This window comes from Zingiber officinale, chromosome 7B (assembly GCF_018446385.1).
Source record: "Zingiber officinale cultivar Zhangliang chromosome 7B, Zo_v1.1, whole genome shotgun sequence".
NCBI lineage: Eukaryota > Viridiplantae > Streptophyta > Magnoliopsida > Zingiberales > Zingiberaceae > Zingiber > Zingiber officinale.
Window position 1 is genome coordinate 35,546,835 of NC_055999.1, and position 14,258 is coordinate 35,561,092.

A 14,258-nucleotide genomic window follows, 5' to 3' on the forward strand; every position below is an offset into this window, starting at 1 on the left:
GTGACACCACACACCATGTTATCTACAATATAAATTAATTGAACAACTATATTTATCATAAATGTAGACATTTGACCAATGTGATTCTTATTTCTAGATAAATGTTTATACCAAAAGCTAGACTTTTAGTATACATCCTAACATAGTGTTAGCGGCATATAGAGGACAGCTATGGATGAGGCTATAATAGTTGGAAAATTAGTTTTCATATTTATTGCCTTTTATGCTGTGTTTGTGTGCTTGTGTGTATGTTAAAATTCCTCATTTCTAAATAACTAAGTGGGAGAGGAATTATTTAAATTTCATGGTCTCCATTACTGGTTTGTAAGTGATCCATTTTACCTGTCACTCAGGTTTTGTCTAAAATTCTTTTCATTGGAATCACATAACTAAGTTCTTGAAAACAAAAATGTCATACAGTTGCCTGAATGTCTGCGGATTGTTGCGCATCTTCGTCGAATAGGAGCATTCACTGAATCTGAGTTACGTTTGCAGGTATAGTTTCTCTTTTCCTATTCCATTTTCTGTTGTTGTGTTGTTACCTTATGCAGTAAAAATGGCTGCTAATTGCTGAAGTAGACACATGTTAGTCTGAACTATATATTTTTAATCTATTGGCATACATCATATGAAAACTTATGGAGTTATTTTCCTACATATCTGGTGAGAGAATATATGCCAAAGTTAATTCCCTCACCTCCATTGAGACTGAGCTCCCATATAGCTATTACAACCTTCCATATTGCCATCCACAAGGTGGAATCAAAAGGAGTGCAGAGAATTTGGGTGAGCTTCTCATGGGTGACCAGATTGATAACTCTCCATACCGATTCCATGTTAATGTTAATGAATCACTTTACTTGTGCACCACTAATGCATTGAATGAACATGAGGTTAAACTTTTGAAGCAGAGGACACATGATCTCTACCAAGTGAACATGATACTTGACAATCTATAAGCAATGCTGAAATTGAACATGTATGATAAAGTTGAGTCTGTGAGCTGTCCATTGGAGCTTGACAAGTCTCAGACCATTCGGGAGCAGGAGAAGATTTCTTTTACCTATGAAGTTGTATTTGTTAAAAGTGACATCAGATGGCCATCAAGATGGGATGCATATCTAAAGAATAATATTTATGAAGTTGTGCTGGGCGTCCTCGCATGTCGAGGACGCCCAGACGCTTCATGCGCACGCCGCTGGCCAGCCTCATGCGGAAGGCCATGGTCAGCATGCTGAGTAGCCACTCTCACTCGTGAGTTTGTTCCTATTTTCAATTCAAATTATGCTTTTTCGTTTGATTATGATCCTTCTTTACATTCTCATTTATAGAAATATTGTTAGATTTCTGCCTGACATTTTTAGCTGGTAGTGAGCGTCTTGGCAAGATTGAAGTAGAAGGAATCTCAATTCATCAATAAGTCTCTATCAGCTTTGGGAGACAAAATGGACACAAAAGGTAAGTATTTGAACTATTTAATAGTTATTGAAAAAACATGATTTAGTGGCATTCAATTTCTTAACAACAGACATCGAGACAGTCAGAAGAGACAACTGTTTGTTGGTAAAGAATCTGGTAAACGAATGCCTACACAAGATACTAATTGAGCGAGATATTCCTGGCGCAGTTCAATATGTGAAGAACACAATTTCAGATCTTTTAATGAACCGTGTGGATTTGTCTCTTTTGGTTATAACAAAGGCAATTTCCAACTGCAGACAACATTACCATCTCGGTGATATAAGATCATATTTTAACATTTGTGTATGAACTCAAGTTTTTCTACCTTCTTTGGCAGGGTCTGACCAAAACTGGAAGTGATTATAATGTAAAGTCTGCACATGTTGAGCTTGCTGAAAAGATGCGAAAAGTATAGATCTTATCTGTTTGTTATCTTGCCTTAATTTAGAACTGATTTTTTCATTATTTTTATCCTTGTAAAAAAATAAAAAGGTGACAAAGATCGATACATTGAGAACATATACTTTTAGCATGGAAAACCATTCATACCGAATTGGAGTGTCTTGAAGCTTAACTTGTAAAGTTTCTGAAACAGCAAGAATAGAGTTAATAAGGATTCATCTGATTAATGCTGTAAAAAATCTTTCACTTCTTGTATGAATGCAGTCCTTTCACTTTGATCCCTCAATTTGTTATCGAGATTTTGAAGAGAGCTATGACCCTTTGTGCTAAGGCTTATGTGTATAACACATCTTGTCAACAAGTGTCTCCTTTATGTTATGAAAGAATATTCAGCATGTAGTTTGAAATAATTGAGACTTTATAGATTTTAGTACCATTTCCTTGATCTAGGGTTAGAACTAGACTAATGGCAGACAATAGTCAGAGTTACTTAAGTATTGTTCTTGCTCATCATAATGTGCACACTGCACTATCTATGTTTTCCCCTTCATTCGATGTAATGAGTTCTCTATTGTCTATGATCACATGGTCCTTTATTTGTACTATTTATTAATATAAGTTCTTATCTCAGTATCCAAAGTAATGAATAGATCAATTTCATAACAACATTTTTCTTATCTAGAAATCTCTTTTTTTTTTTGTCAGTATAACTACTTACCATTGTGTCATTACAGGAGAAATTTTTATTGTTTCAGTATCAGATTAAGTGCTAAATTTTTATGGCCTCGTGATGCAATGATATATCTTGAGCCAAAGTAATCAAATCAGTTACACAAATGATAAATCTTATGCATCATTGAAATCCTTCAATCTTAATTGTGCCTAGTAGGTATTTGTGGTGGATAAGGTTATTAAGTATCTTTGCAGCTATGCATGCATCATGTGGATTATTCAAATGCACAGAGTATCCCATCCCTATCGATTCTTTCTGGCTCAGTCTCTCTACTGGTTCAACAATTCAGAGGTGGCTATTTTCACAGCATTTTGAACATTGAGCAGAGGCAGCTCCATCAATGTCAATCAGCAGTCTTATAAAACTGAAAAGGAACAGAAAGAGTTGTGTGTGCTTTCTGATCTGTCTTATTTTTTTCTCTTGTCACTTTGCTGCCTTTTGCATAATGACAGTGAGGGCTATGGCATGGTTCCCAGCTGACAAATGTGCCTGTTGCATGTGGTAGAAAGCTATCCTATAATCAAACTATCAGAGTGGCTCCAACAAAATAGCAGTCCAAAGTTAAGTTGTTGGGCAGATCAGTTCAACATAACACAGATATCAATAATACATAACAGACAAGGGTTTTGAAATACATATTTATGATATGGTAGATGATAAGTGGATATGAACCCCAAGAACTTTTGGAATGCGAGGAAAGCTGAAGAAGAGACAGATTAGTGGAAACACCACACTAGAAAAAACTGAAGGGTGGAAGAGCAAAGCAATGTTTGGGAATGGATAACTCTTTGCCATGCCAGAAGGCTGGGTCATGGCAGAAGCTGCTCCCTGAAGACCCTGAGCATGTCAAAGAAGTTGACGACACCGATAAGACCGTAGTTATCTTGCAGTCACCAGGAATGATAGATCTATCACTATATGATGTGGTTGAGATAAATGATGAATGTTTTTCTTTTTAAGCATTCCATTAGTCATCTTGTTACCTGATGCTCTTACTACTTTTTCAACTATAATTTTTAGTCTTGGTTTACTAATATATTATTTATGTGTTTTTACAGTTTTCAAATCTCAAGTACTCCAGAGTTGAAATTGATGAAGTGCGGTTCGAGTGGGCTGAATGCATGCTAGATTACATTTGAAGTGCGGTTATACCTTGATGTGTTATTAAAAGAATGTTCTACCTTGATTTTGATATCTATTAGCTAGCTTTTGATGTAAAAAGAATGTTTGAGTATTTTATGGATACTGTTGTAGGAAGATTATTTATATAATTTATGAATATTTGTGTATTTTATGGATATTGTTGAATGAAGAATATTTGTATAATTTGTGAATATTTGTGTATTTTTTTATTATTGTCGATTTTTCATTATTTCGGAAATCAAATTTGTGCTGTTAAAAAATATACATATTACATCAGTTTTCCACCGCTACAAAATCGGTGTTATTAACTAATATTACATCGGTCATTTACCGCTGCCAAAACTGGTGTTATTAACATACAATATTACATCGGTTTTACACCGTTGATGAAACGGTGTCGTTAAGTGATACTACACCGGTTAATAACCGATTCGAAGACCGGTGTCATTAAGTGATACTACATCGGTTTTAACCCGATGTCTAAAATGACAGACTTTTAACATCGGCTTCATAGACATCGGTCGAAAATGAAATAGACACCGGTGGAAAACCGATGTCTATGAGGGTTTTTGTTGTAGTGAAGGGTCTAATCACACACATAATAACTATAAGCTATAATAGTTGGATCCTGCATCCACAAAGTTAGCACATCCTACTATTATCCTGCCTAAATTATGTATGACATGTGCATAATTAAACTAATACCAAATACACAGAGGCAAAACCCTAGCTCTGATACCAATTGTTGGTTGCTACTCGGAAAACCTAATGGTTCCACTGTACAAAAATTTTGTACAAAGGTCTGAACCATTTCCTAGCTACCATGTGTTCTTTTAAATTAAATTTTGGATCGCCTACAGAACTTAACATGTTTGATCCAAAACTTAATCTATTTGTTCTTTTAGGTTTTAACTTGGATCTCCTGCGGAACTTAACACGTTCGATCCAAATTACCTAAGTTATTAATTCCATTAAATATTAATTTCCATAATTGATTTTCAGTACTGACATGGTGAGGCACATGACCTTCTTGGATATGGGAACAACCACCACCGACTAGACAAAACCTTTTAAGGAAAGCTAATATTTAATTTTCTAAAATAACTTTAGGTTAACCGAAAAGAACAATCAAATCACAAGGAAAAGAAAAAACAAAGAACACAATATCGAAAACAAATTCGAAATACTAGAATCGCATGCCTCTTGTATTTAGTATTATTTCCAAAAATAACTAGTATGATGCGGAAAGGAAAAATACTAGTTATACCTTTTAGAAAGACCTCTTGATCTTCTACCGTATTCCTCTTCTAACCTCGGACGTTGTGTGGGCAACGATCTTCCGAGATGAGAACCACCTTTCCACCTTCTTCTCCTCCTTGCTAGGTTCGGCCAAATCAAAAGCTTTACCAAGGATGAAGAAAAAAACACCAACCTAGCTCCAAGGGATGCAAGCTTTCTCTCCTTCTTCTTCTTCTTCTCCAAGTAGTATCCGACCACCACAAGAGCTCCAAGCAAAGAAGGGTTTCGGCCACCACAAAGAGGAAGAGAGGGAGAGAGGATGGCCGGCCACAACACCAAGGAAAAAGAGGGAGAGAATCATAGAGGTTGTTCCCCCATGAAGGCTCCTCTACCTCCTCTTTTATAATCCTTGGTCTTGGCAAATAAGGAAAATTTAATAAAAACTTCCTCAATTCTTTTGCCACTAAAAAGGAAAATTTATTTAATTAAAAATAATTTTCTTTTCAATTTACAATGGCCGGCCATATTAAAGCTACAAACAAGGAGAGTTTTAATTAATTAAAACTTCCTAATTTGTCTCCAGAAATTTATAAAAAATTTCTCCAATAATTTTCATCCCTTCATGATTGGTTAAAAGGAAATTTTATAAATTAAATCTTTCTTTAAACATGTGGATAATTTCTGGAAAGTTATCTAAAAATTAAAATCTCCTTTCAATCTACAAATAAGGAAAGATATCAAATCTTTTCTTAATCTTTTGTAGAAACTAATAAAAGAGAATTATTAATTTTTTAAACTTTCTTTTAAATCATGAACATGGTTAAAAGGAAAGTTTTTACCAAAATTCAAATCAACCTTTTAATCTACAAATAAGGAAAGAGATTTAGCTCTTCTCTTAATCTTTTCTAGAATCTAATAAAAGGAAAATTTTAAAATTTTAAACTCTCTTTTAAATCATGTTATCCACATAAGAAAAATTTTAAAAATAAAATCCTTTTATTTTAATTTGGGCTGGCCACACCAAGCTTGAACCCAAGCTAGGGCCGGCCACCTTGAAGCACCCATGAACCAAACTTTGGCCGGCCCTAGCTTGGTCTCCAAGCTAGCTTGGCCGGTCCCTATGGGATGGGTAAGAAGGTGGGTATAGGTGGGTATAGTACTCTATAATTAAGAGGCTACGATAAGGACCGAGAGGAGGAATTGGTTTTCGTCTCCCGATAAAATTACGCATCCCGTGTTCGCCCCGAACACAGAACTTAATTTTATCAATAATAATTCATTCCACTAGAGAACTATTATTGAACTACCGCACCAATCCCAAATTACATTTTGGGCTCCTTCTTATTATGAGTGTGTTAGTCTCCCTGTGTTTAAGATAACAAATGTCCACTAATTAAGTAAGTTACTGACAACTCACTTAATTAATATCTAGCTCCAAGAGTAGTACCACTTAACTTCATCGTCATGTCGGACTAAGTCCACCTGCAGGGTTTAACATGACAATCCTTATGAGCTCCTCTTGGGGACATTCTCAACCTAGATCACTAGGACACAGTTTCCTTCTATAATCAACAACACACACTATAAGTGATATCATTTCCCAACTTATCGGGCTTATTGATTTATCGAACTAAATCTCACTCATTGATAAATTAAAGAAATAAATATCAAATATATATGCTTGTTATTATATTAGGATTAAGAGCACACACTTCCATAATAACTGAAGTCTTTGTCCCTTTATAAAGTCAGTATAAAAGAGACGACCTCTAATGGTCCTACTCAATACACTCTAAGTGTACTAGTGTAATTATATAGTTAAGATAAACTAATACCTAATTACACTACGACCTTCCAATGGTTTGTTCCTTTCCATCTTGGTCGTGAGCTACTATTTATAATTTATAAGATATTGATAACATGATCCTCTGTGTGTGACACCACACACCATGTTATCTACAATATAAATTAATTGAACAACTACATTTATCATAAATGTAGACATTTGACCAATGTGATTCTTATTTCTAGATAAATGTTTATACCAAAAGCTAGGCTTTTAGTATACATCCTAACATAGTGTTAGCGGCATATAGAGGACAGCTATGGATGAGGCTATAATAGTTGGAAAATTAGTTTTCATATTTATTGCCTTTTATGCTGTGTTTGTGTGCTTGTGTGTATGTTAAAATTCCTCATTTCTAAATAACTAAGTGGGAGAGGAATTATTTAAATTTCATGGTCTCCATTACTGGTTTGTAAGTGATGCATTCAAACTTGCGCGTTGGCTCTGAGTGGCTTCCTCCACAACGGATGAGTTTGTTTGAGGATCACTAGATCAAATTTCCTTTATGGATGATTATAGGAAGTTATTTAGGTGCATGTGATCTTCTTCAACTGAAGGGGCACAATTCTATTTAATGGACTAAGTATTAAGTAATTGTATACACTTAGGCACATTTAATAGTATCCTCCCATCGGAGTCACTGCTATTATTTGTGTGACCAAAGAAAAACCAATTATTAATTTTATTTGTCATAAATTTAGGATGACAGGATAATAAAATTAATGGGTAAAATCTCCTCTTACAAATGTTTGAATTTGTATACGTCCACATTAACGTGACATACAAAATTTAAGGTGTTTTAAGGTGTTGGTGAATTTAAATGATATTGTTTGAGGAATCAATATTATTTTAAATTCTAAAGTATTGACCAAATATTTTGTGATTCTTAGGATTTCAAATGGCCTTCAAACCTCCTGCTGTTATATCAGAGAATAAACTTACAAGTCCCAATTATTTTGATTGGAAACAAAAAGTGGGTTGTCCTCACAAAATTGAGAACAATAAATGTGTATCCTATTCATTAGTTATTGAAACATATTTAGTGGTGTTATCTACCGGTACCTAGTGTGTGGATACGGGAGCCACTAATCATGTTTGCAATTCATTACAGGGGTTCCAGAAAACCTGACGACTACATGAAGGGGAAATCACCATCTACATGGGCAATGCTACAAAAGTGGCGGCTGTTGCAATGAGAGATGTTTATTGATCCTTTGATAGGAATAAAACATTGATTTTAAGAAATTATCTTTATGTACCAAGTTTTATAAAGAACCTGATTTCAGTTTCTAAATTATTTAAGGATGGATATTCTATTTATTTTGATGATAAATAGTTGTAAAGAAAAATAGAGTGGTTATATGTTCTGGTGCGTTGGTTGACAATTTATATACTCTACATCCAGTAACTCTCACGATGCAACAAATGGAAATTAATAACACATCTTCTAATTCAAATAAGAGAAAGCAGCATTCGGAAATGAACTAAACATATCTTTAGCATCTAAGGCTAGGTCATATTAACTTGAGTAGGATTCAAAGGTTAATAGCCGATGGACTTTTGGGTTCATTGGTGGTGGAAAACTTTCCAACCTGCGAGTCTTACTTGGAAGGAAAAATGACCAAGAGACCTTTTAAGGATAAGGGGGTATAGAGCCAAAGATGTGTTGGAATTGGTTCATTCTGATTTGTGTGGACCTATGACTATCTAGGCAAGAGGTGGTTTCTAATATTTCGTCTCTTTTATAGACAACTATTCAAGATATGGGTACATTTACTTGATGCGCCGTAAGTCTGAGTACTTTGATAAGTTCAAAGAATACAAGGCTGATGTGGAGAAACGTCATGGTAAAAGTATCAAGACACTATGGTCTGATCGTGGTGGCGAGTACCTCTTAGGAGAGTTTAGGAGTTATTTATCAGAGGCTGGGATTCAATCCCAACTATTTGCACCTGGTACACCCCAATAGAATGGTGTGGGAAAACGAAGGAATAGGACTCTTATGGAAATGGTTAAATCAATGAGGAGTTATTCAGAATTACCAAATTCATTTTGGGTATATGCTCTGGAAATGACAGTGTACATTCTGATTTTGGTACCTTCTAAGTCAGTACCCTCTACTCCCATAGGATTATGGAATGAGCGTAAGCCTTGTCTGAAGCATATTCAAATTTGAGATAGTCTAGCACATGTGGCGAAGGGAGACACTGATAAGTTGAAATCACTTACAGAAGTTCGCTTGTTTGTGGGTTATCCTAAAGGAACAAAAGGTGATTTATATTATAGTCCTAAAGATCACAAGGTCATTGTTAGCACCAATGCCCAGTTTTTAGAAGAGGGCAATGTAATGAACCACAAGCCCATGAGTAAAATTATTCTTGAAGAAACAAGAGAAGAAACGTTTATTTTAGTACCAACGGTACAAGATGAGATACCACAAGAAACTGCAACACGTGTCACAAATGATGCACAATTACAAGTAGTACCACATCGTAGTGGGAGGGTTGTTCAGCAACCTGATAGATTCATATTTTTGGGAGAGTCTTCAGACTTGATCCCTGGTGAACATGAACCTGATCCTTGCACATATGATGAAGCTCTCCAAGATAAAGATGCAACATCTTGGCAAAGTACAATGAACTCTGAAATAGAATCTATGTATTCTAATCAGTTCTGGGAGCTTGTAGAACCACCAAATGATGTAAAAGGCATTGGGTGTAAATGGGTCTACAAAAGAAAAAGAGGGACCGATGGGAAGGTGGAAACCTTCAAAGCAAGGCTTGTTGCAAAAAGGGTATACTCAAAAAGAGGGAATCGATTATGAGGAAACCTTTTCGTCGATAGCCATGCTTAAGTCTATCCGAATTCTTTTATCTATTGCCACTCATATGGATTATGAGATTTGGAAAATGGATGTCAAGATATCTTTCCTTAATGGTAGTCTTGAAGAAAACATCCATATGAAGCAACCAGAGGGATCAAAGTAATAAGGAATCGCAAGAAAAGAATATTGTTCTTATCCCAAGATTCATATATCGATACTATCCTAGCTCATTTTTGCATGCAAAACTCCAAGAAAGGTCTTCTACCTTTTCGGCATGCAGTACTTTTATCTAAAGAGATGTGCCCTAAAACATCAAAGGAGATAGAGGACATGAAGGCAGTTCCTTATGCTTCGATTGTAGGAAGCCTAATGTATGCAATGCTATGTACGAGACTGGATATCTATTTTACTGTGGGCATGGTTAGCAGATATCAAAGTAACCTAGGACAGGGACATTGGACTGTCGTAAAGCATATATTAAAGTACCTGAGAAGGATTAGAGATTATATGCTGGTTTACTAGGCAGATGATTTGCTCCTTGTGGGTTACATGGATTATGACTTCCAATCAGATAGGAACAATAGTAAGTTGACCTCGGGGTATGTGTTTACTTTGGGAGGTGGAGCCATAGCATGGAGGAGTGTTAAGCAGAAATACGTTTCGGACTCTACCATGAAAGCTGAGTATCTGGCAGCCTCTGAAGCACCCAAATAAGCTGTATGGCTCAGAAACTTCTTGATGAACTTAGATGTGATTCCTGATTTGCCCAAAATTATGATAATTTATTGTGATAATAGTGGTGCAGTAGCAAACTCGAAGGAAGCACGAGCCCATAAGGCAAGTAAACCCATTGAGCGTATGTACCACCTAATATGAGACATCGTAAAACGACGAGAAGTTGTTATCGCCAAGATTGCATCAGTAGATAACCTAGATCCTTTCACTTAGGCCCTTCAGGCGAGAGCTTTTGATGGGCATAGTGGAGGGATAGAAATCAGATGTATGGTAGCATATATGACAGCATAGTCTTATAGTATAAGTGGGAGATTGTTAGGATGTATACTAAAAGCCTAGCTTTTTGTATGAATATTTATTTTGAAATGAGAATTACATTGGTCAAATATCTACATTTAGTAAAATGTAATCATCCATTTAATTTATATTGTAGATAACATGGTGTGTGGTGTCACACAGAAGATCATGTTATCAGTTTCTTATAAATTATAAATAGTAGCTCACAACCAAGATGGATTGGGACAAACCATTGAAATGGTTGTAGTGTAATTTGGTACTAGTTTATCTTGACTATAAAATTACACTAGTACACTATGTGTGTATTGAGCAGGACCATTTGAGGTTGTTCTTTTTATACTAACTGCATAAAAGAAAATAACTTCTATTATTATGGATGTGTGTACTCTTAATCCCGATATAATAACAAGCACATATACTTAGTATTTATTTCTTTAATTTATCAATGAGTGAGATTTATTCGTTAAATCAATAGATCCAATAAGTTGGGAAATAATATTATTTATATGGTGTGTTGTTGATTATAGAAGGAAACTGTGTCCTAGTTATCTAGGTTGATGATGTCCCCTTGAGGAGCTCATAAGGATTGTCATGTAAACCTTGCAGGTGGACCTAGTCCGGCATGACAATGAAGTTGAGTGGTACTACTCTTGGAGCTAGATGTTAATTAAGTGAGTGTCAGTAACTCATTTGATTAATGGACATTCGATATCTTAAACACAGTGTTGGGATTTTCGAGCCGCAAAAACCGCTTTTGCGTTGCGGAAACCCAGAAATCCCATGCCACCGGATCCGTGCGAATATTAAAATTTTACATGTACAAATTTTCTAACCCTAGATCTACATTAGATCTACATGGTTAAGAGATTACCCTTGTAGCGAAGCCCTTCGCGAATCCCGCTCATCCAAAAGTTGTCGGATCTCGAGTGTATTCAAGTGGACACATCTCTATACGTATCCACATGAACAATAAAGATGGAGAAAACATTTAGAGTGTGCTAGCACTCTAATGGTGTTCGACCAAGGAGGAGGAGAGCAAGAAGTGAGGAGGAAGAAGATGAAATTAAGGTTGCCTTGAATTAGCACACAAATGCACTAAATCCTCCTTTTAAGTGGCCGACCACACAAGGAAGACCAAGAGTCACGGCTCTTGGTTTTCCCTCATTAGGTGGCACACACATAAGCCAGCCTTGATGATGTGGAACATCATCATTGTCCCACTTAATGCCAACTCACAAATGAGGTGGCAATGGTCAAGTCAAACTTGGCCTTTCATCTTCCGTCTCAAGTCAAGTCAAACTTGACCACTTCTCTCCCATGGTTGATCAAATCTAACCATTTGATTCAAATCAATTTAATATAATGAATCTCTATTCATTGATTAAATTGATTTAATGAAACATAATCTAAATTAGATCCATTGAACACATGAATCAAATTGAGTCCAACTCAATTAGTTTAATTTGGATTACTCTTAATCCAATTTGGTTCATAATATGAACCTAATCCTCTAGGTACATTAAATGAACCTAATCTCCATCTAATTGCCCTTTGTGTGTGACCCTATAGGTTCTTGTAAGGTTGGCAATGCTCTTAAACCCATTTAGAAGCATAAGTAATGAGCGGTATCTAGTAACACATCATTACTACCCAAGTTACAAGAATGTTGAGATCCAACATCACCTTGTGACTATTAATTGTGACTCTTCACAATATATGACAAGTGTCCTTCTATCCTTGACATCTAGATTGATCAATGTGAGGCATAGACCGTGTCATCCTCTAATCAATCTAAATCTTAAACTTCAAGTAGACTCACTCTAATCAAATGAGCTCAATATCTCATATTGACTCATTTGGGCATGGCCATGCACTTAGTGGTCTCACTCTATCAAGAATAACGATGTCACTCCCATTATATAGGAGGGATAGATCTCATCTACATCACTCATATCCCTCCGCATAATTTGTTACATACCCAGTAATCGTCTTTATAGTCCACCCAGTTACGGGTGACGTTTGACAAAGCCAAAGTATGCAACTCCTTATGTAGGGAACCATGGTGACTACAGGTACAAGGATTAATAGTCATACTAATATCCACATGAGAAAGTATATGACACTCATATAACGATCCATGATACTCTCTCATGGCAGGTCATTCAGTATACATTCTCCAATGCATACCCATGCGTCAACTTGATATCTCTATATCCATGACTTGTGAGATCAAGTCATCGAGTTGACCGACATGCTAGTCTCGTCGCATTAACATTGTCCCTGAATGTTAATACTTGACTAGGAATGATTAAGAGTAGTGTTCTCTATATCATCTCACTATCGATTCAACCAATCGATTGATATAGATAAGAACCTTCTACTCAAGGACATTATTATACTTAGTTATTTGGCACCAATACAAGTAAGTATAATAACCAAAAGAAATGCCTTTATATACATAGGAATATGATACAACGAGTCCAAGCACCTAAGTCCTTCATTGAGAAACAATTCCCTAGCCAAGTCTTTACAGACTACATCAAAGGAATGTCGTTCCCAATGAGTAGTATGTCATCCACATACAATACAAGAAAGACAACTGTGTTCTCTACAACCTTCTTGTAGATACAAGGTTCATCTTCATTGTTGATGAAACCAAACTGTTTGATCCCATCATCGAATCGAAGATTCCAGCTCCGAGAAGCTTGCTTTGGTCCATAAATGGACTTATGCAGCTTGCATACTCTTCCAGTATGCTATGGATCTACAAAACCCTCAGGTTGTGTCATGTACACATCCTCGAGTAGGTTTCCATTCAGAAATACGGTTTTGACATCCATCTACCAGATCTTATAATCGTGGTATGCTACAATAGCAAGTATGATCCGAATGGACTTAAACATCGCTACTGGAGAAAAGGTTTCATCATAATCAATACCATGAATTTCCTTAAAACCTTTAGCTACCAGACGACCCTTATATATAAGTCCATCCATGTTAGTCTTTCTCTTAAAGAACCATTTACACCCAATGGGTTTTACCCCTTCAGGTGGAACAACCAAAGTCCATACTTGGTTGGTGTACATAGATTCCATTTCGGATCTCATGGCCTCTAGCCATTTCTCAGAATTTGGTCTCATCACAGCTTTCTGATAGGAGGTAGGCTCATTCAATGAGTATAGAGTCATCATGGTCAGACAAGAGAAATGAGTATCTTTCAGGCTGACGACGTATCCTATCAGACCTGCAAAGAGGTATGTCTACTTGAACTGGTTGTTGTTCCTCAACTCCTTGTGAAACAATCTCATCATCCACAACACTTTGTAGTTCCAGTTCAACTTCCATCAAGGCTTCAGTGCTATGGTCCATATCTTGAACTTCTTCAAGATTGAACGTACTCCCACTAGTTTTTCTAGAAACAAAGTCCCTTTCTAGAAAAACTCCAGTCTTAGCCACAACTACTTTGTGCTGACTGAGAATGTAGAAGTAATATCCCTTCGTTTCCTTGGGATATCCTATAAAATAGCACTTATCAGATTTGGGTCCCAGTTTGTCCGAGACTTGATGTCGAACGTAAG

At 36.1% G+C, this 14,258-nt stretch overlaps 1 protein-coding gene across 1 annotated transcript; it reads left to right on the forward strand.

The window, feature by feature from the left end:
• The first annotated feature begins 962 nt into the window (after nucleotides 1-962).
• Nucleotides 963-1,876, forward strand: LOC122004297 (DNA polymerase delta catalytic subunit-like). The gene is made up of 3 exons (XM_042559207.1): nucleotides 963-1,164; nucleotides 1,529-1,701; nucleotides 1,799-1,876. The coding sequence occupies exons 1-3, from the start codon at nucleotides 963-965 to the stop codon at nucleotides 1,874-1,876; spliced, it is 453 nt and encodes a 150-aa protein (XP_042415141.1).
• Nucleotides 1,877-14,258: the final 12,382 nt, after the last annotated feature.